Source organism: Petromyzon marinus, chromosome 39 (assembly GCF_048934315.1).
Source record: "Petromyzon marinus isolate PM22_M1 ecotype Great Lakes invasive population chromosome 39, UKy_Petmar_22M1.pri1.0, whole genome shotgun sequence".
Taxonomy (NCBI): Eukaryota; Metazoa; Chordata; class Hyperoartia; order Petromyzontiformes; family Petromyzontidae; genus Petromyzon; species Petromyzon marinus.
Genome location: NC_133705.1, coordinates 10,327,203 through 10,347,725, shown reverse-complemented (window position 1 = coordinate 10,347,725; position 20,523 = coordinate 10,327,203). Strand labels below are relative to the sequence as shown.

Below are 20,523 nucleotides of genomic sequence, written 5' to 3'. Positions count from 1 at the left end.
GAGGGTTCTGAGAGCTCCCTCTGTGGTTACCGAGCGAGGCGTCGCGCTTGAGCAGGCCGAGCGAGATGTCGACGGGGATGCTGGGCGACGTGGGCAGGGAGCACGTCTCCCCGTTAGCCGGCATGAAGCACGAGATCCCTACGCACGCACGCGTACACAAACACACACATGCGTACAACAACAAGAACCGCCATTCGCCACTAAGTAAGTGGCGGTGACGTCACCAAGACGCTTGTGTCAGGCCATGTGCACGTTGAGGCCGCGTGAAGTGTCGAAAGCCTGCTGGCAGGAGGTCACGGGGCAGACCCAGGTGCCACGGGTCGACTGACTGAGATGACTGAGACGACTGGCTGATGCACCACCTGTGCCCCCGACTGTGCCAACTTGCTGTGCTTTAGCCACCCGGCGATCCGCTCGTTGTTGTGAGCGTCGCTCCTCCGCCCTCCGTTGTTGTTGGAGGGCGACTGCCTCCAACTGCCCGGTAGCGTCCTTCACGAGCCTCCTCCACAGAGGCCGATCTTGACACCGCTGGTACCGGCCATCGGCAAGTCCACTCAGCTCCACGTCTTCCTGTACCACATCACTCCATCTCTTCTCTAGCCCGTGCCACGGCCGTTTAGCCCCCTCGATCCGGCCGAATAAAAGCTGTTTCGGCATGCGGTGGCTGGGCATGTGGGCTACATGACCCAGCCAACGCAGCTTTGCCTTCCGGAGGAGCTCACGGATGGGACTTTGTCCAGATCTTTCAAGGATATGTGAGCTCTGCACACAATCCAGCCTGGATAAACCCAGGATGGATCGTAGGCAGGCCAGCCAAAATGTTTCTAACCGGTGAAGATATTCCATTAGGGGGGTCCACGTTTCACAATCGCTAAGAGAAGAGAGGGAATGACTGTGGCCGAGAAGACCTGAAGACTCTTGCAGAACGACAGACCAGGTAGCTTCCACACAGTGTTACGCAACTGATTAAAAGATAATGCCTGATTCGGAGTGAGACCTCTACTGTCAAACTGGAGCCGGTCATGAGCACACTGCCCAGGTATGGGAAACTCTCCACTCTCTCCACAACTGCCCTATCACCAATTGGGAGTTGTGGGGATGGAGTGTCCGATGGTACAAAATACCCAGGCAGGTGCTTAGTTTTGGTGGGGCTGATGGTAAGGCACCATCTCTTAGTGGCACACTCCAGTCTCAGCAGCAGCGTCTCCAACTCCTCCTCTGAATGAGCAGCTATTACCAAATCATCGGCATACATAACGTGGTTGAGCAATAGGGAGCCATACCTTGACCGCACCCGGGCATCAATCAGCCTCCCATTATATCTGTACCGGATAGAAATTCCTCCGATACAGCTATTGAAGGCTTCACAAACTACGTGGTCTAAATAGATGTTAAATAATGTGGGAGCCAGAGGACATCCCTGTCACAACCCATAGTGAACAGGGAATGGCTCTGACTCCCGGCCACGTAGTTTTATCCGGGTCCTTAATGATCGTGAATAGCGGGTCAGGGACTCCGAAAGCACGAAAAACAACCCAGAGCCCAGGCCTACTGACGGTATCATAGGCCTTGACCAGGTCAATAAAGCAGAGATGTAGGTCTTGTTGGAATTCCCTACACCTCTGCTGTAGCAGACGGACAGAAAATATGGCATCTGTGCAGGACCGCCCTTTCCTGAAACCGCATGCCTGGCAAGGCGATGTTGATTAATCTTTGCCAGGACCTTTCCCGGCATACTGAGGAGTGAGATGCCCCTGTAGTTAGAGTCTGTGCGGTTCCCCTTCTTAAAGAGGGGGACCGTCAGGGCATCCTTCCAATCCTGCGGAACCTGTCCAGTGGTCCAGACTGTTGTTATGATGTCATGTAGGGCAGTCTGTGCACAAACACCACCCTCCCTCAGCATTTCGCTTGGGAGATCATCTCTGCCCGGTGCCTTTCCTGGTCTCAGGCTCTGGATCGCCTACAGTACTTCCTCAACAGATGGTGCCTCAGCCAGCCACTCACAGGGGGTGACTTCTTCCAATATTTGAGGCACTGCAGCCTCAGCAGGGTCATTCCCACTTTGTGCCACGATGTTTTCCTGGCTGAGGGATTTCCCCTCCCCTAGGACCTCACAAAAATGCTCAGCAAATCTGCAAACCTGTTCCTGGGGGTCGGAGATTGGATCACAGTTCTTTCCCCTAATGATGGTACTAGGTGTGGCGCTGCAGGTTACTTTTTGATGGAGTTAAATAGAGATTTGTGATCGCGGGCCGCTGAGGCAGACTCCATCTCCTCAGCAACCTGTGACCACCACCCATCCTTGCACCTCACGGCTCTCCGAACCTCCGAGTGAAGGCTGCGGCAAGCCTCCTCATTCTCTGACGTGGGATGCTGTAGACGATGAGAGTGAGCCTGTCGCTTTTTTCTTAGCCAGCCTAAACACCTCCTCTGTCAGCAGAGTATCTGAGAAGGTCTGGACCATGTACCCAAAGCAGCCATTGCAGCTGCATGAGCCACAGTCCTAAACCTCCCCTCGACATCAGGAGGAGTGGGGGATGATGCCAACCCCAGCCGCAAGCGATGATGAAATTCTCGCTTGCAACTTTCATCAGCTAGCTGGGACCATGCCACAATGGGTTTGAATGGGGTCCTAGGTGTACACCCACCACCGGAGTGGAAGCATGGCAGGCGCATCTTACAGATGACAAGTCGACGGTCAGTGGGCATATCAGCTCCACGGTAAGTCCTGGTGTCAAGGACATGGGCCCGCATCCGCTGTTCCGTCACTATGTAGTCCAGCAGATGTTCTTGCTTGGACCCGGCATGTATCCATGATGTTGTGTGGATGCGCCGATGCCGAAACAGCATGTTGGTAATTACAAGCCCATGGGCTGCACAAAAATCTAGCAGCCTCCTACCGTCGTTATTGAGCTGATCTGGTCCATGTCTTCCAATCACTCCAGACCTCTGGTCCATGTCTTCCAATCACTCCAGACCAGGTCCTAGCATCATGACCAACTCGGGCATTGAAGTCACCCAACAAGATGATTCTATCCCAAGGGACTACTTTAGCCAGCACCTGTGACAGGGGATCATGAAAGGCATCGGAATCATCTGCCTTGCCTGCATCCCTCCACGTATGCTCGTCTTTGGTGGGGGCATTAGTAACCACGACCACCACTCCTCGCCTCTGGTTGATGGGAAGGTGAGCCCAAAGTAGCCTGGGGCTTACAGCTTCCCACACCTCACCGCCACGCTTCCATGCCCCTTCATTCTTTTGTTCAGAAGAAGAGCCACTCCCTGTTGTTTGGCAGTCTCCTGCCCCGAGTAGAGGAATCTCTACCCCTCAAGGTGGCAGGAGCCAGAGCCGGTCCACCGGACCTCCTGAATACCACAGAGATCCAGGCAGTACCGGTCCAGCTCCCGCCAGAGGAGTGGCAGCTTCTCCTCCGCAGTGCGCATTCGAACATTCCACGTGGCCATCTGTAGTGGCTTTTTGTTGTTTCCAGAGGAGCCCCGAGTGTAAGGATTCAGTCTCCTGGGGTTTGGCCAGGAGACGTCATAGACGCCTGTACCCCCGGGGCCTCCGGCACAAGCTTAATACATTTTTTAATGGTAGTTAATTGAAGGAGGGGTAACCAGCCGCTTGCACCCATCCAAAGCCCCCATTTTGCCGCTGTGGTGGTTACAGACACCATTAAGGGAAAGGCCAATCTCAATTGGCCCTCCCCCCACGGCACTGTCCACCACAACGTTGCCATCCAAGCACCACGAGGTAGGAGGTTGTTTTTGAGTACACACACGTGCACACACGCATACACAACCATGCACACATACACGGACGCGGACGCAAACACTCGTATGTACACATGCGCCTATGAAGGTGGACACAGCACACAAGGGGGTATGGTAGTCAGCACCATGCCCGGCCGCCTTTGTCTCCCTAGTGGGGATGTTTAACGCACCGCACCAGGTAATAATTTGAGACTGAGTCGACCTAGAGGAGGCCCATGACCCGTTCAGATAATGTAATCGGTCACTGGTGTTGACCGCGAGTGGGAATGGAACTCGGGGTCGCTGAGTTTATAGCGCTGCGCCCTAACCGCTGAACCACCGCTCCCCACTACCCCAAAGACAAAGCCACACACGTGTGTGCGTGCGCGCACCGAACTCCATCTCGATCTTCTGCTTGAGGAACTCCATCTTCTTGGCCTCCCCGTGCACCAGCAGTACGTTGCGTGGCTCCGCCATGCGCACCAGCTGCATGATGCCCTTGGCGTCGGCGTGCGCGCTGAACGACATGTACTCCACCTGCAGCTTGATCTCCAGCTGCTCGCGCACACACGCACGGAGACACAAGCACACACACACATACAGCACACTCACGCGGGCACACAACACACAGCACAGGGATACGCGCACGCACGCACAGCACACGCACGCGGACACACGCACGCGGACACAACATACGCACACATGCAAGCGTACACAAAGATACAAAGATCCCCCGTATAGCCTTAACAGACTGTAGGGGCAAGTGCTGTTAGCGAGCACCTATGAAGGCCGGATCGGTACACGAGGGGGTGGGTGGCCAGCACCACGCCCGACCGTCTTTGACTCCCTAGTGGCAATGTTTACACACCGCACGAGGTACTCATTTGAGGCTGAGTCGACCTAGGGGAGGCCCGGGACCGGTTCAGATAATCGTCACTGGTGTTGGCCGTGAGCGGAAATCGAACCCGAGTCGCCAGGTTCATAGCGCAGCGCGCTAACCGCTACACTATCGCTCCCCCACAAAGCGTACACACACACAGACACACAGACATACTCACGCACACACAGCACATGCAAGCGGACACACGAACACACAGACGCATGCACGCATACATGCACATAAACACACACACGCGCAGACACACAGCACAAGCACACACAGCACATGCATGCGGACAGACACAGTACACATGCAAATAGCACACACACACAGGACACGCACAGCACACTCACACATGGACACACAACCCACAGACGCAAAGCACACAGACAAACACAAAGACATACAGTGAGGGAAAAAGGTATTTGATCCCCTGCTGATTTTGTACGTTTGCCCACTGACCAAAAAAGTGATCAGTCTATAATTTTAATGGTAGGTTTATTTGAACAGTGAGAGACAGAATAACAACAAACAAAAAATCCAGAAAAGCTTATGTCAAAAATGTTATAAATTGATTTGCATTTTAATGAGGGAAATAAGTATTTGACCCCCTCTCAATCAGAAAGATTTCTGGCTCCCAGGTGTCTTTTATACAGGTAACGAGCTGAGATTAGGCGCACACTCTTAAAGGGAGTGCTCCTAATCTCAGCTTGTTACCTGTATAAAAGACACCTGTCCACAGAAGCAATCAATCAGATTCCAAACTTTCCACCATGGCCAAGACCAAAGAGCTCTCCAAGGATGTCAGGGACAAGATTGTAGACCTATACAAGGCTGGAATGGGCTAAAAGACCATTGCCAAGCAGCTTGGTGAGAAGGTGACAACAGTTGGTACGATTATTTGCATTTGGAACACAAAAGAACTGTCAATCTCCCTCGGCCTGGGGCTCCATGCAAGATCTCACCTCGTGGAGTTGCAATGATCATGAGCACGGTGAGGAATCAGCCCAGAACTACACGGGAGGATCTTCTGAAGTTTGCCAATGAACATCTGAATGATTCAGAGGACAACTAGGTGAAAGTGTTGTGGTCAGATGAGACCAAAATGGAGCTCTTTGGCATCAACTCAACTCGCCGTGTTGGAGGAGGAGGAATGCTGCCTATGACCCCAAGAACACCATCCCCACCGTCAAACATGGAGGTGGAAACATTATGCTTTGGGGGTGTTTTTCTGCTAAGGGGACAGGACAACTTCACCGCATCAAAGGGACGATGGACGGGGCCATGTACCGTAAAATCTTGGGTGAGAACCTCCTTCCCTCAGCCAGGGCATTGAAAATGGGTCGTGGATGGGTATTCCAGCATGGCAATGACCCAAAACACACGGCCAAGGCAACAAAGGAGTGGCTCCAGAAGAAGCACATTAAGGTCCTGGAGTGGCCTAGCCAGTCTCCAGACCTTAATCCCATAGAAAATGTGGAGGGAGCTGAAGGTTCGAGTTGCCAAACGTCAGCCTCGAAACCTTAATGACTTGGAGAAGATCTGCAAAGAGGAGTGGGACAAAATCCCTCCTGAGATGTGTGCAAACCTGGTGGCCAACTACAAGAAACGTCTGACCTCTGTGATTGCCAACAAGGGTTTTGCCACCAAGTACTAAGTCATGTTTTGCAGAGGGGTCAAATACTTATTTCCCTCATTAAAATGCAAATCAATTTATAACATTTTTGACATGCGTTTTTCTGGATTTTTTTGTTGTTATTCTGTCTCTCACTGTTCAAATAAACCTACCATTAAAATTATAGACTGATCATTTCTTTGCCAGTGGGCAAACGTACAAAATCAGCAGGGGATCAAATACTTTTTTCCCTCACTGTACAGCACATACGCATAGTCACTTTTACACCTAAAAAGACAAAGGCCACTCCCTTGCAGACTGCCATTAGCGAGCAGCACCTATGAAGGCCGGCACGGCACACGAGGGGGTGGGTGGCCAGCACCACGGCCGGCCACCTTCGTCTCCAGGTACTCATTTGAGGCCGAGTCGACCTAGGGGAAGCCCAGGACCGGTTCAGATAATCGTCACTGGTGTTGGGCGTGAGCGGGAATCGAACTCGGGCCGCCGTGCTCGTAGCGGTGGCGCGCGCTAACCGCTGCGCCACCACTCCCCTTGACGCAGCCACGTGTGTCCATCCTAGGGCAGAGCGGGTGGCGCAGTGGTCAGCTCACTGCACCACCAACCCGACGGCCCGGGTCCGATTCCCAGCCACCGGTCCTGGTGTCCCCTCGCCCCTTCACCAATGCGCACCGACCAGCGTGAAGAAGTACGGTCAGGGCAAAGATCTCCCGAATAGCCTTGTCAGACCTTCATACGGGGAGATCTTAGTCTCGACCAAACTTTGGGAAGTATGGTCGAACAACCCCCGTGAGAGTCGCGGTATGGGGGGAGGCCTTCATCCGGCAGTGGAGCGACAGAGGGCGCCGCGAGGTTCCACTTGTACGGTTTACGGTGACTCGGGACGGCCGTCGGCGCTCACCGTCTGTCGGCCCTCGATCTCCAGCTTGCGCTGCCCGCTCAGGATCTTGTGGCCGATGGTTCCTTGCACGCAGTAGCCCGGCATGATCACCTGGGCGAGACGGGGGTGGGGGGGGAGCGGCGACGGCACGGGGTCACGAGCACACGCGAAGCGTACGCGGTGGTGTCGGTGGTGGTAACGGAGGTGGTGGTGATGATGATGACGATGGTGTGGCGGTGGTAATGACGATGACGGTGGTGATAGTGATGTTGCTGATGACAATGATGGGGGTTGGTGGTAGTGTAGCGGTTAGCGCGCTGCGCTACAAACCTGGCGACCTGAGTTCGATTCCCGCTCACGGTCAACACCAGTGACAATTATTTGAGCCGGTCCTGGGCCTCCCCTAGATCGACTAAGCCTCAAATGAGTACCTGGTGTGATGTGTAAACATCGCTACTGGGAAGACAAAGGCGGCCGGGCGTAGTGCTGGCCACCCACTCCTTCGTGTGCCATGCCGGCCTTAATAGATGCTCGCTAACAGCACTTGCCCCAATTCAGGCTATATGGGGGATCTTTTTTTTTGGTGGTGGTGGTGAAGGAGATAATGGTAGTGGCGACAATGATGGTGACGAGGATGGTGGTAGCGGTAATGATGACTGTGGCGGTGATCATGGTGTTGATGATCGTGGCGGTGATCATGGTGTTGATGACTGTGATCATGGTGTTGATGACTGTGGCGGTGATCATGGTGTTGATGACTGTAGCGGTGATCATGGTGTTGATGACTGTGATCATGGTGTTGATGACTGTGGCGGTGATCATGGTGTTGATGACTGTAGCGGTGATCATGGTTTTGATGACTGTGGCAGTGATCATGGTGATGATGACTCTAGCGGTGATCATGGTGTTAATGACCGTAGCAGTGATCATGGTGTTGATGACTGTAGCGGTGATCATGGTGTTTATGACTGTGGCAGTGATCATGGTGTTGATGACTGTGGCGGTGAGCATGGTGTTGATGATCGTGGCGGTGATCATGGTGTTGATGACTGTGGCGGTGATCATGGTGTTGATGACTGTGGCAGTGATCATGGTGTTGATGACTGTGGCGGTGAGCATGGTGTTGATGACTGTGGCGGTGATCATGGTGTTGATGACTGTGGCGGTGATCATGGTGATGATGACTGTGGTGGTGATCATGGTGTTGATGACTGTGGTGGTGATCATGGTGTTGATGACTGTGGCGGTGATCATGGTGTTGATGACTGTGGCGGTGATCATGGTGTTGATGATCGTGGCGGTGATCATGGTGTTGATGACTGTGGCGGTGATCATGGTGTTGATGACTGTGGCGGTGATCATGGTGTTGATGATCGTGGCGGTGATCATGGTGTTGATGACTGTGGCGGTGATCATGGTGTTGATGACTGTGGCAGTGATCATGGTGTTGATGACTGTGGCGGTGATCATGGTGATGATGACTGTGGTGGTGATCATGGTGTTGATGACTGTGGTGGTGATCATGGTGTTGATGACTGTGGCGGTGATCATGGTGTTGATGACTGTGGCGGTGATCATGGTGTTGATGACTGTGGCGGTGATCATGGTGTTGATGACTGTGGCGGTGATCATGGTGTTGATGACTGTGGCGGTGATCATGGTGTTGATGACTGTGGCGGTGATCATGGTGTTGATGGCCGTGGCAGTGATCATGGTGTTGATAACTGTGGTGGTGACGATTAAGGTTGGTAACAATGAAAATGATCCTTGGCCTCCTTGTATCGAAAGTAAAATGTTTACGTGCAATGTAATTGAGGGACTGTGAATGAGGGATTGTCTTAGTGTGCTGTGGGACTGCTGTTGATGTTTTGCTGCTTGCATTTAGTGTTGAAAAATCGGCAGGAATCGAGGCACTTTATGTATTTTATTTACTTGTTTAGCATGCCCATACTTTCCACTCCTATCGTGTTTGTGTACTGTTTGTTGTTGTGACTTCCTGACCCGCCCCTACTGGACGTCTGTGAAAAAGAGCTTTATAGCTCATCGGATTCCTCCAGCATCAATAAAGATTCTGGTTCTGCCAGGTGACGATGACGGTAGCTGGTGGTGCCGATGAAGAAGACGGTGGTGGTGATGGTGGTGACAATGACGACGAAGCCAAAGATCACAGTGGCACGGACGATTTTGGCTACGATGATGATGACGATGACGATGATGACGACGACGATGACCGTATCGTAAGTGACGACAGCCGTGACGCCGACACCAAGTACGGTGACGACGATGATGACGACGATGTAGACGATGATGACGACGATGACGACCATGATGACGATGGTCTGTCCCTCCCCCTGCTCCAGCACCTCTCCGCCACCTCCTCACCATGTTCTTCTCGCTGCCCGCCCACTTCTTGAAGATGTGCAGCGACTGGCCCGCGTGCAGCATGCCGGGTGTCGCAAACACGACCTGCGCCGTGACACGGGGTGGTGGGGGGGGGGGTGGGGGGGTAGTGGGGGGGTGGACACCGGTGGACAGGCACGGCGACCAATCGCCGATCGCCACAGACGGCCGTGATCGATCCACTGCTGGGTGAAGACCTCCCCCTTTAACCGCTACCATCTCTCCCGAGCGCGGATTCAAACGGCGTACCTGTCACAACCAACACGGTTTACCCCCCCGCCCCCCGTATTCTTGTACAGGGAAATTGAGTTTTCAGGTCCAAACGGCGTACAGCCGTTTCACTACGGGCAACAACAACAATCATTGTCTATTTGTTTGTGTTTCTCTCCTTGTGATGGGAGTTTAAAGGATGAACGTTGAGCTTTATAAGGGCACGGGGTGACCAATAAGGTCTGAATTGGTCTGTGATAAGGGGTTGACAGGAACTGAGCCAGAGAGATCCCACGTGGGAAGAACCCGGAGCGCGCCGAGGAACCGCGGAAACTAAATTAAACTATTTTTATTTTACTCGGTAAGGCCCACCGAGCTATGTAAATATTTTTTCAGAAGCGACCTGCCAATCACAAATGATAGCTCAACGAGTTAGCTTATCATCATGTGGACATTTATAAGAGCAGCCAAATACTCTAAAAACGCGTGATGCTGATTCTAAACGTGGAGAGAGAAAACCGGAGGACCCAGAGAGAAATCCACGCGACCACGGAGAGAGCGACACACCAACTTCAAATATACAGCAGCAGCAGGCGTCAGGATCGGGAATGAACCCACGACTGCCTGCATACCAGGCGAGGTAGTCAACATCTCCGCAGGGAGAGAGAGAGAGACACGCAAACTCCAAATATACAGCAGCAGGCGTCAGGATTGGGATCGAACCCACGACTGCCTGCATACCAGGCGAGAGAGTTAACATCTCCTAGCCACCGCAGAACTCTAAACCCCTTCCCGGCGGTCCTCCACCTCCGCCCTTCGTCCCTCACCATGGGGCCTGGGTTGTCGGCGTAGGAGCGGTCGAAGGCCTTGATGTGCTTGAACTCGAACATGTTGCGCTGCACAAAGGTCTTGCGGATCTTCTGGTTGGTCCAGGTGATGAAGAGCTTGTAGTAGTGGTTGGCCTTCTCTGTGAGGCCCGTCGAGAAGTAGATGGGCGCCTTGAGGTTCATGCGCTCCCTGCGCCCGTGCGGTTGGGCGATGGGGGAGGTCAGAGCAATTCATCGATGGCTCGCACAGAGACCCATGGACTCCTCACAGAGAGACCCACTCACATAGAGACCCATAGATTTACAGAGACCCATAGACTCCTCACAGAGAGACCCACTCACATAGATACCCATAGATTTACAGAGACATATAGACTCCTCACAGAGAGACCCACTCACATAGAGACCCACAGATTTACAGAGACCCATAGACTCCTCACAGAGAGACCCACTCACATACAGACCCATAGATTTACAGAGACCCATATAGACTCCTCACAGAGAGACCCACTCACATAGAGACCCATAGATTTACAGAGACCCATAGACTCCTCACAGAGAGACCCACTCACATAGAGACCCATAGATTTACAGAGACCCATAGACTCCTCACTAGAGAGACCCACTCACATAGAGACCGTTAGCTTTACAGAGACCCATAGACTCCTCACAGAGAGACCCACTCACATAGAGACTCATAGAGTTACAGAGACCCATAGACTCCTCACAGAGAGACCCACTCACATACAGAGACCCATAGATTTACAGAGACCCATAGACTCCTCACAGAGAGACCCACTCATGTAGAAACCCATAGATTTACAGAGACCCATAGACTCCTCACAGAGAGACCCACTCACATAGAGACCCACAGATTTACAGAGACCCATAGACTCCTCACAGAGAGACCCACTCACATACAGACCCATAGATTTACAGAGACCCATATATTCACACAGAGACCCACTCACATATATACCCACAGATTCACATATAAACTAGAGATTCACAGAGACGCATTGATTCACAGACACCCACAGACTCCATATAGAGACACAGAGACTGGCACATTGACCTTACATAGCCAACCGTGCCTTACGCCTCGCTCCACTGTATTCATCCGCAGCCTCACCGCGCTGCACTACCTGCGGTCACGTAACCAACGCTAACATTTACCCACACAGAATGGATTTTTTTTTTATTACACGATCTATGGGAACATTTCGGTAAAGTCGGATTTCCGTAAGCCGGGTCTTCCTTAACCCGGGGAATGCCTGTATTCTATTATATCTTGGATTTGTAAAGCGACTTTAACCAAGGCGCACACTCAACCATTTGACACATGTCCCTCCTCTTCGTGAGCCCTGCAACATTAAGCCCGCAGAGTTTCACAGTGCGCTCAAATATTCATCCAACAGCAATGCATTTTTTTTTTACCACACTACCTCCCATCATAAGCCTTGAAAACGTGTGGAGCATCCCGTGTATTGGTGCAATGTGCTGTGTGTTGGTGTGATGGTGCGGTGCGATGCGCTGTGTGTTAGTATGATGTTACTGTGCATTGGTGCAATGGTGATGGTGTGATGTTGTGATTGTGTCATGTTGTGATTGCATGATGTTGCGATGGTGTGATTGTATGATGTTACAATAGTGTGATTGCATGATGTTACAATAGTGTGATTGTATGATGTTACAATAGTGTGATGGTGTGATGTTGCGACGGTGTGATTGTATAATATCACAATAGTGTGATGGTGTGATGTTGCGACGGTGTGATTGTATAATGTCACAATAGTGTGATGGTGTGATGTTACAATAGTGTGATTGTATGATGTTACAATAGTGTGATTGTGTGATGTTGCGACGGTGTGATTGTATGATGTTACAATAGTGTGATTGTATGATGTCACAAGTGTGATTGCATGATGTTACAATAGTGTGATGGTGTGATGTTTGCGACGGTGTGATTGTATGATGTTACAATAGTGTGATTGTGTGATGTTGCGACGGTGTGATTGTGTGATTTTGCGATGGTGTGATTGTGTGATGTTGCGATGGTGTGATTGTATGATACAATAGTGTGATTGTATGATGTTGCGACGGTGTGATTGTATGATGCGGTTCGAACAGAGCCTCTCACCAGAACGTCTCCAGAAGGATGCACAGCTCCTGAGCTCTGCCGAGGGCAAACACCGGAATCAGCACCTACCCCGCCACGCGGAGGGCACACACAGCAAACTGCTAGGGAGCGCCGCTCGAGCCAATCACCGAGTGGTCACAACGACGCCGAGCAAGCGTGGCAGAGACTGTGCGTGTCCGTGCGTGTCCGTGCGTGTCCGTGCGTGTCCGTTCGTGTCCGTGCGTGTCCGTGCGTGTCTGTCTTCACGTGGCCTCAGGGTGCACATAGCCTGGCACAAGCGTCGTGGTGACGTCACCGCCACTTAGTGGCAAATGGCGGTTGTTGTTGTTGTTGTGTGTGTCTGTGCGTGGAGAGCAGTGGTTTAGCGGTTAGTGCTGCGCTACGAACCCGGCGGCCCCCGAGTTCGATTCCCGCTCACGGCCGACACCGGTGACGATTATCTGAAGCGGTCCTGAGCCTCCCTTAGGTTGTCTCAGCCTCAAATGAGTATCTGGTGCGGTGTGTAAACATCGCTACTTGGGAGACAAAGGCAGCTGGGCACGGTGCTGGCCAGCCACCCCCTCGTGTGCCGTGCCGGCCTTCATAGGTGCTCACTAAGAGCACTTGCCCCAACAGTCTGTTAAGGCTATACAGGGGATCTTTGTCTTTGTGCATGTGTGTGCGTGTGTGCGTGTGTGTGTAAAAAATGTTGGTGACGTGGCCCTGCGGTACCACATTCCCCCCTCGTGTTCCAGAGTGTTAAAGATCGAACTTCCTGCTCCCATCTCTACCCCCTGCCCCCAATCTCTACCCCCTGCCCCCTATCTCTACCCCCTGCCCTCAATCTCTACCCCCTGCCCCCAATCTCTACCCCCTGCCCCCTATCTCTACCCCCTGCCCTCAATCTCTACCCCCTGCCCCCTATCTCTACCCCCTGCCCCCTATCTCTACCCCCTGCCCCCTATCTCTACCCCCTGCCCCCCTATCTCTACCCCCTGCCCTCAATCTCTACCCCCTGCCCCCTATCTCTACCCCCTGCCCCCCATCTCTACCGCCTGCCCCCCATCTCCGTCCCCCGTGGCCACTGCCCGTGGCGCTGACCTTGCCGCCCTTCTCCACGGTATCGTGCACTTTCTTCAGGAAGTCTCTCTCGCGGCAGCGCTTGGAGTCGCGGATGGTGGTGGCGTACGTCGACTCGCTGATGAGCAGGTCCGGGCGGCAGCGGTCGATCCACGCCGCGCTGCAACACGCACGCGCAGACGAGCAGACGCGCAGACGCGGAAGCCTACGCGTTAAACCGACGCACAGACGCACGCACACCCGGGTGCGCAAGGCAAAGATCAATTTTTTTTTATTTAAAGCTTTCGTGACTGCAGTAATTCATATTCTTAGCTCTTTCGGTAAAGTCACGTTGAAGGGAAACATATATTTTTTATTATTTTATTGTTTCCCTTCAACGTGACTTTACCGAAAGAGCTGAGAATAAGGCAAAGATCCCCCGTATAACTTTAACCAGACAGCTGGGGCAACTGCACACCAACCAATGAAGCCCGGAAGCGGTACACGAAGCGGCGGGTGGCCAGCGCCATGCCCAGCTCCCTTTGTCTCCCCAGGTGCGGTGTTTTCTCACCGCACCGGGCAACACCCTTTGTCTCCCCAGGTGCGGTGTTTTCTCACCGCACCGGGCAACACCCTTTGTCTCCCCAGGTGCGGTGTTTTCTCACCGCACCGGGCAACACCCTTTGTCTCCCCAGGTGCGGTGTTTTCTCACCGCACCGGGCAACACCCTTTGTCTCCCCAGGTGCGGTGTTTTCTCACCGCACCGGGCAACACCCTTTGTCTCCCCAGGTGCGGTGTTTTCTCACCGCACCGGGCAACACCCTTTGTCTCCCCAGGTGCGGTGTTTTCTCACCGCACCGGGCAACACCCTCGAGGCCGAGTCGACGCCAGGGAGGGCCAGAACCGGTTCGGGTACTCCATCGCGGTGGTGCCCGCGAGCGGGAATCGAACTCGGGTCGCCGGGTTCGTAGCGCAGCCGCGCCAACCGCTACACTGCACAATCCCTCTCTCTCTCCATTCAATATCTTATGATTCCACCCCGCTACACGTGGACTTCGATCAACTTAAGCGATCTAACAAGAGTGTGCGCCGTCGTACCCGAGATGCCGGTCTGGAGTCATGTTATAGTCTCCCTGCAAAAACACACAAAACAAAAAGAAAGACAAAGATCCCCCATATAGGTTTAACAATTTTTGGGTCAAGTGCTGTTAGCGAGCACCTATGAAGGCCGGCACGGCACACGAGGGGGTGGGTGGCCAGCACCACGCCCGGCCGCCTTTGTCTCCTCAGCGGCGATGTTTACACATCGCACCAGGTACTCGTTTGAGGCTGAGTCGACCTAGGAGAGGCCCAGGACCGGTTTAGATAATCGTCACCGGTGTTGGTAGCCGTGAGCAGGAAACGAACTCGGGTTTCCGTGTTCGTAGCGCAGCGTAGCACTAACCGCTACACTACTGCTCACCCCCAACAAACACTCTTTGCAGAAGGTGTAGAAGGCTGATATAATAATGATATTACTGCCTTTTATTCAGCGAGGAAATCTCAGACACAGCTGAGACACAGCCAGCTCCAGGACTAAAACCCAGAAGCTTGGAACTGCTAAAGAAAACGAAACTTTTTAAAATTTTACCAGGTAAGGCCCACTGAGCTGTAGAGCCTTTTTCAGAAGTGACTTGATCACAAACGATAGCTCAACAAAGTGGCTTATCATCGTGTGGAAATGTATAGCAGCCAAATACTCTAAACGCATCCTGATTCCATATGTGGAGGGAAAAACGGGAGGACCCGGAGAAAAATCCACATGACCACGGGGAGAGAGACACGCAAACCCAAAATATACAGGTGTCAAGGGTATGGATCAAATCCAAGATCTCCTGCATACCAGGCGAGGTATTTAACAGTGTCCCTGACATTGCCATTAGCAAATCGAGTCTGCGACTTTGAAACTAGATTTTCAATGATGTTGTGTCAGTGTCAATGGCATGGCCATTAGGAATCTTCCTCAAGAGAAAATACACCAAACCCCAGTTCTTGAATCAAGGTTTGCATGCATTCACAGCATTTGGCTGCTATAAATTTCCACACGATGATGATGAGCCCACTTCGTTGAGCTATCATTTGTGGCCAGGTCGCTTCTGAAAAGAAAGAGCTATAAAAATCTCAGCGAGGCCTTACTTGGTAAAATAATTTTTGTATAAGTAAGTTTTTAATCTCCGACACGGCCATTACGACCTCACGCACCGTGTAAACCACCGACTCGGGCCCCACGCGCATCTCAAACATGGCGGCTCCCAGGACGTGTCCAGCGTAGTACGCCTTGATCTCCAGCTCGTTATCCACCTGGCGGGAACACACGGCACGATTCACTCACCACTCACTCACCGTTCACACACCACACACTCACCACACACTCACCACACACTCACCACACACTCACCACACACTCACCACACACTCACCACACACACAGCGTAGTACGCCTTGATCTCCAGCTCATTATCCACCTGGCGGGAACACACGGCACGATTCACTCACCACTCACTCACCGTTCACTCACCACACACCACACACTCACCACACACTCACCGCTCACTCACCACACACTCACCGCTCACTCACCACACACTGACCACACACTCACCACACACTCACCGCTCACTCACCACACACTCACCACACACTCGCCACACACTCACCACACACTCACCACATACTCACCGCACACTCACCACACACTCACCGCTCACTCACCACACACTCACCACTCACTCAACCACACACTCACCGCTCACTCACCACACACTCACCACTCACTCACCACTCACTCACCACACACTCACCACACACTCACCACACACTCACCACACACTCACCACACACTCACCACTCACTCACCACACACTCACCGCTCACTCACCGCTCACTCACCACACACTCACCGCTCACCACTCACCACACACTCACCACACACTCACCACACACTCACCATACACTCACCACATACTCACCGCACACTCACCACTCACTCACCACACACTCACCACTCACTCACCACACACTCACCACTCACTCACCACACACACAGCGTAGTACGCCTTGATCTCCAGCTCGTCATCCACCTGGTGAAGCTATACAGCATGATTCCCTCAGCTCTCACTCACCAGACACTCACTACACACACCCCGACACACACTCACCTCTCACCACACACTCACACCCCAAAACACACCGCGTAGTACGCCTTGATCTCCAGCTCACTGATGAATGGAAGGACGGACTGATGGACAAACGGACGGACGAACGAATGGACAGACAAATAGACTAATTAATAAACGGGTTAATAGATAAAAGGACAGATGGATGGACAGATGGATGGATGGATGGACAGATGAATGGATGGACAGATGGACGGACAGATGGATGGATGGACAGATGGATGGATGGATGGACAGATGGACGGACAGATGGATGGATGGACAGATGGATGGATGGACAGATGGATGGATGGACAGATGGATGGATGGACAGATGGATGGATGGACAGATGGATGGATGGACAGATGGATGGATGGACAGATGGATGGATGGACAGATGGATAGACAGATGAATGGATGGATGGAAGGACAGATGAATGGATGGATGGGCAGATGGATGGATGGACAGATAGATGGATGGACAGATGGATAGACAGATGAATGGATGGAAGGACAGATGAATGGATGGACAAATGGATGGACAGATGGATGGATGGACTGATGGATAGACAGATGAATGGATGGAAGGACAGATGAATGGATGGACAGATGGATGGATGGATGAATGGATGGAAGGACAGATGGATGGATGGACAGATGGATAGGCAGATGATTGGATGGACGGACAGATGATTGGATGGACAGACAGATGGATGGATGGACAGATGGATAGACAGATGAATGGATGGAAGGACAGATGAATGGATGGACAGATGAATGGATGGACAGATGGATGGATGGACAGATGGATAGACAGATGAATGGATGGACAAATGGATGGATGGACAGATGGATGGATGGACAGATGGATAGACAGATGAATGGATGGAAGGACAGATGGATGGATGGACAGATGAATGGATGGATGGACAGACAGAGCGCCGTGCGTGTGTCCCTGCTCACCTGCACGCTCTGGTGGAGGTTGACGGCCACCACCTTCTTCATGCAGTCTTTGATCATCTGCGAGGTGAAGAAGTTGGTCTCGCCCTTCTTGTCCACCGTGATCTTGCGATAGTCCTCCAGCAGGATGGGGCAGATGGCCTTGGTCGGGTGGGTCATGTAGATGGGCCCGTCGTAGCCCACCATCTCCGACATGTACGGCAGGGCACCACAGTGGTCCAGGTGGAAGTGGCTGGGTGCAGACGGCGGGGGCGCAAACTTGCCAATTACCGGCACTATCCGTGACACGTAGCAGCAGTATGAACAACAACGGCAGTGTAAAAGCAGCAGTGGCAGCAGAAAAACGTACGAATGAGCAACATCGAAGCAAACAGCAGACTGCAGCGACATAGAGAGAGGCGGTAGCAACACCATCGAAATCAACAAATGCGTCAGTGGCAGCAGCGTCACGAACAGCAGCAACAGAAGCAACAACAGAAACAGCGGCAGAAGCAGCAGCACAAGTAATTGCAGCAGCAGCAACTCAAAAGCAGCAGCCGCAACAGCAGTGATACAACCATAACCAGGGCTACAACCATCGGAATCACCACCATCACAGGTACCGTGAGCATCAACCCACCTCCGATTTAGCTTGTGCCGCACCAAATAAACCCCCTCATATCAGGCCGAACAGAAGCTGCTTGGGCATGTGGTCGCTGGCCATGCGAGTAACATAATGTAATGATTGCGACTTTGCCACCACCACAACCGTGATCATTACCATCATAACCAATGCGATCATCACCACCACAACCGTCATCACCACCGCAACCACTGAACACCATTACCACCAGTAGCAGCAGCAGGACCTCTGGATCGCCACGCTTTTACCGCAAATAGTGACGGCGGAAGTGTGGTAGCCCAGATCACTGGCACTACCTGATGATGACGCAGTCGAGGAAATCCGTAAGCCGCCCGTTCTGCGTGATGTACGAGAAGTCGGGGAACCTTCGCTGCACGCGATCGACACGGGAGCACGGCAGACACGGGCAGGGATGGGGGGAAGTTACTCACCGCATCGCGCCGTTCACTCACGCCGTGCAGTGTCAATGACAAAGGTCCAGGGCATTCGACGATTCCTCCGTTTGTCACATGTGATTCGTGTGTCTTAAGACAATATTTAAGATTTGTGGAAAATGAAAATAAACATTTACGTGAACGCAATCAACAAGGTAGAACATATTTTTAGCTCTTTCGGTAAAGTCACGTTGAAGGGAAACAATAAAATAAAAAAATTTTTTATTGGTTTTTATATATATTTTATTATTTTATTGTTTCCCTTCAACGTGACTTTACCGAAAGAGCTATGAATATGAATTACTGCAGTCACGAAGGCTTTAAATCAAAATTTAAGGTAGAACATAGGAGATGTATCAATCTAATTACATAATTACAACACAATTTTGCTTTTGTCAAGAGATGAGGAGTTTCTCATTCGCAACTTTGTAGTTCATACATCACACTGTGTCAGAATGGCTCCTTGGAAGATGACATGACAGAAGTACATCTGAGGTTACTTCAGTAAGCTCTTTCATCCACACGAGGGGACACAGCTTTCACATACCCAGCAACAAGTGTTTGTTGCCATGTCAATCAAAATAAATTGTTTAAATGACAGAGATGGAATTTAGATTCATATTTTGTCTTGAGATGTGGTCACATTTAGATGCAATACAAATCCAAACAATCTTAATTTTACTAGATAAAATGTTCACTGTATTCAAACTAGGTTAAAAAAAGTAAAATTAATATTACATTTTTGTGGAACCATTCATTGGTAGCCAGTGCTGAGACCTAAAAACTTTCTAGATTTAAATCCCAGCGCTGTCCTCGAGACAGCCTGGTCCCTTCACCTGATGAAGGCCGCTTGTGTTGTGGCCGAAACGTCGTGATTTTTATTGTTTTATTTTATTTTAATTTTTTACCTACGTGACTTTACCGAATAGAACTAAAGAGTATGGACCTAAAAACTTGCCACACTTTAGAACCAGTATTAATCACGGTTTGGGAGGTTGAGACCCAGATTCAAACATAGACTCTGAGTGGTGCTGATGCTGGCTCAGCTGTCTGCAACCTGAGCTAATCAAACTATTTTTCTATTTGAACAGGTAAGAGCCTCTCTTTTTTAGAAGCGACCAGCTCAACAAAGTGACTTATTGTGTAGAAATGTATAGCAGGCAAACACTCTAAACGGGTGTTTTCTGAATGTGGAGGGAAAAATCCGGAGGACCCGGAGAAAAATACACGTGACCATCGGGAGAGAGATATGCGTATACAGGCTTTGAAGGTCGGGATCGAACCCACGACCTCCTGCATTCCAGGCGAGGTAGTTAACATCTCCTAGCCACCGTGGTCAGAGCAATCTGACCGCCTCAATAAACAATATTCCCGGAGAGTCGGTGGCAAAGTGCTGACCGCTACTGTATGCGGATCCCAGGAAACTTGTATGTAGGGATCTCAGAAGTAGGTCTATGCTATCCGCTTTGGTCAAAAAGTTCCCGAATGCAAAGAGCTGCCCTGCAAGCTATCTCTCGGCAGATGCGTTCCACACAATGTTTCCCCACG

General features: G+C 51.7%; 1 protein-coding gene across 1 annotated transcript in view; it reads right to left on the bottom strand.

The window, feature by feature from the left end:
* The window catches only part of INTS11 (integrator complex subunit 11), a 31,437-nt gene that overhangs the window by 8,627 nt on the left and 2,287 nt on the right, over positions 1 to 20,523 (bottom strand). Inside the window, exons 3-13 of the mRNA XM_076072912.1 lie at positions 18,838 to 18,911; positions 17,923 to 18,151; positions 16,006 to 16,104; positions 14,863 to 14,897; positions 13,807 to 13,945; positions 12,727 to 12,791; positions 10,587 to 10,776; positions 9,532 to 9,615; positions 7,171 to 7,260; positions 4,149 to 4,311; positions 31 to 138 (exon numbers count right to left, since the gene is read on the bottom strand). Of these exons, the coding sequence (XP_075929027.1) occupies positions 31 to 138; positions 4,149 to 4,311; positions 7,171 to 7,260; positions 9,532 to 9,615; positions 10,587 to 10,776; positions 12,727 to 12,791; positions 13,807 to 13,945; positions 14,863 to 14,897; positions 16,006 to 16,104; positions 17,923 to 18,151; positions 18,838 to 18,911 (1,276 nt within the window). The remainder of the gene's footprint in view (positions 1 to 30; positions 139 to 4,148; positions 4,312 to 7,170; positions 7,261 to 9,531; positions 9,616 to 10,586; positions 10,777 to 12,726; positions 12,792 to 13,806; positions 13,946 to 14,862; positions 14,898 to 16,005; positions 16,105 to 17,922; positions 18,152 to 18,837; positions 18,912 to 20,523) is intronic.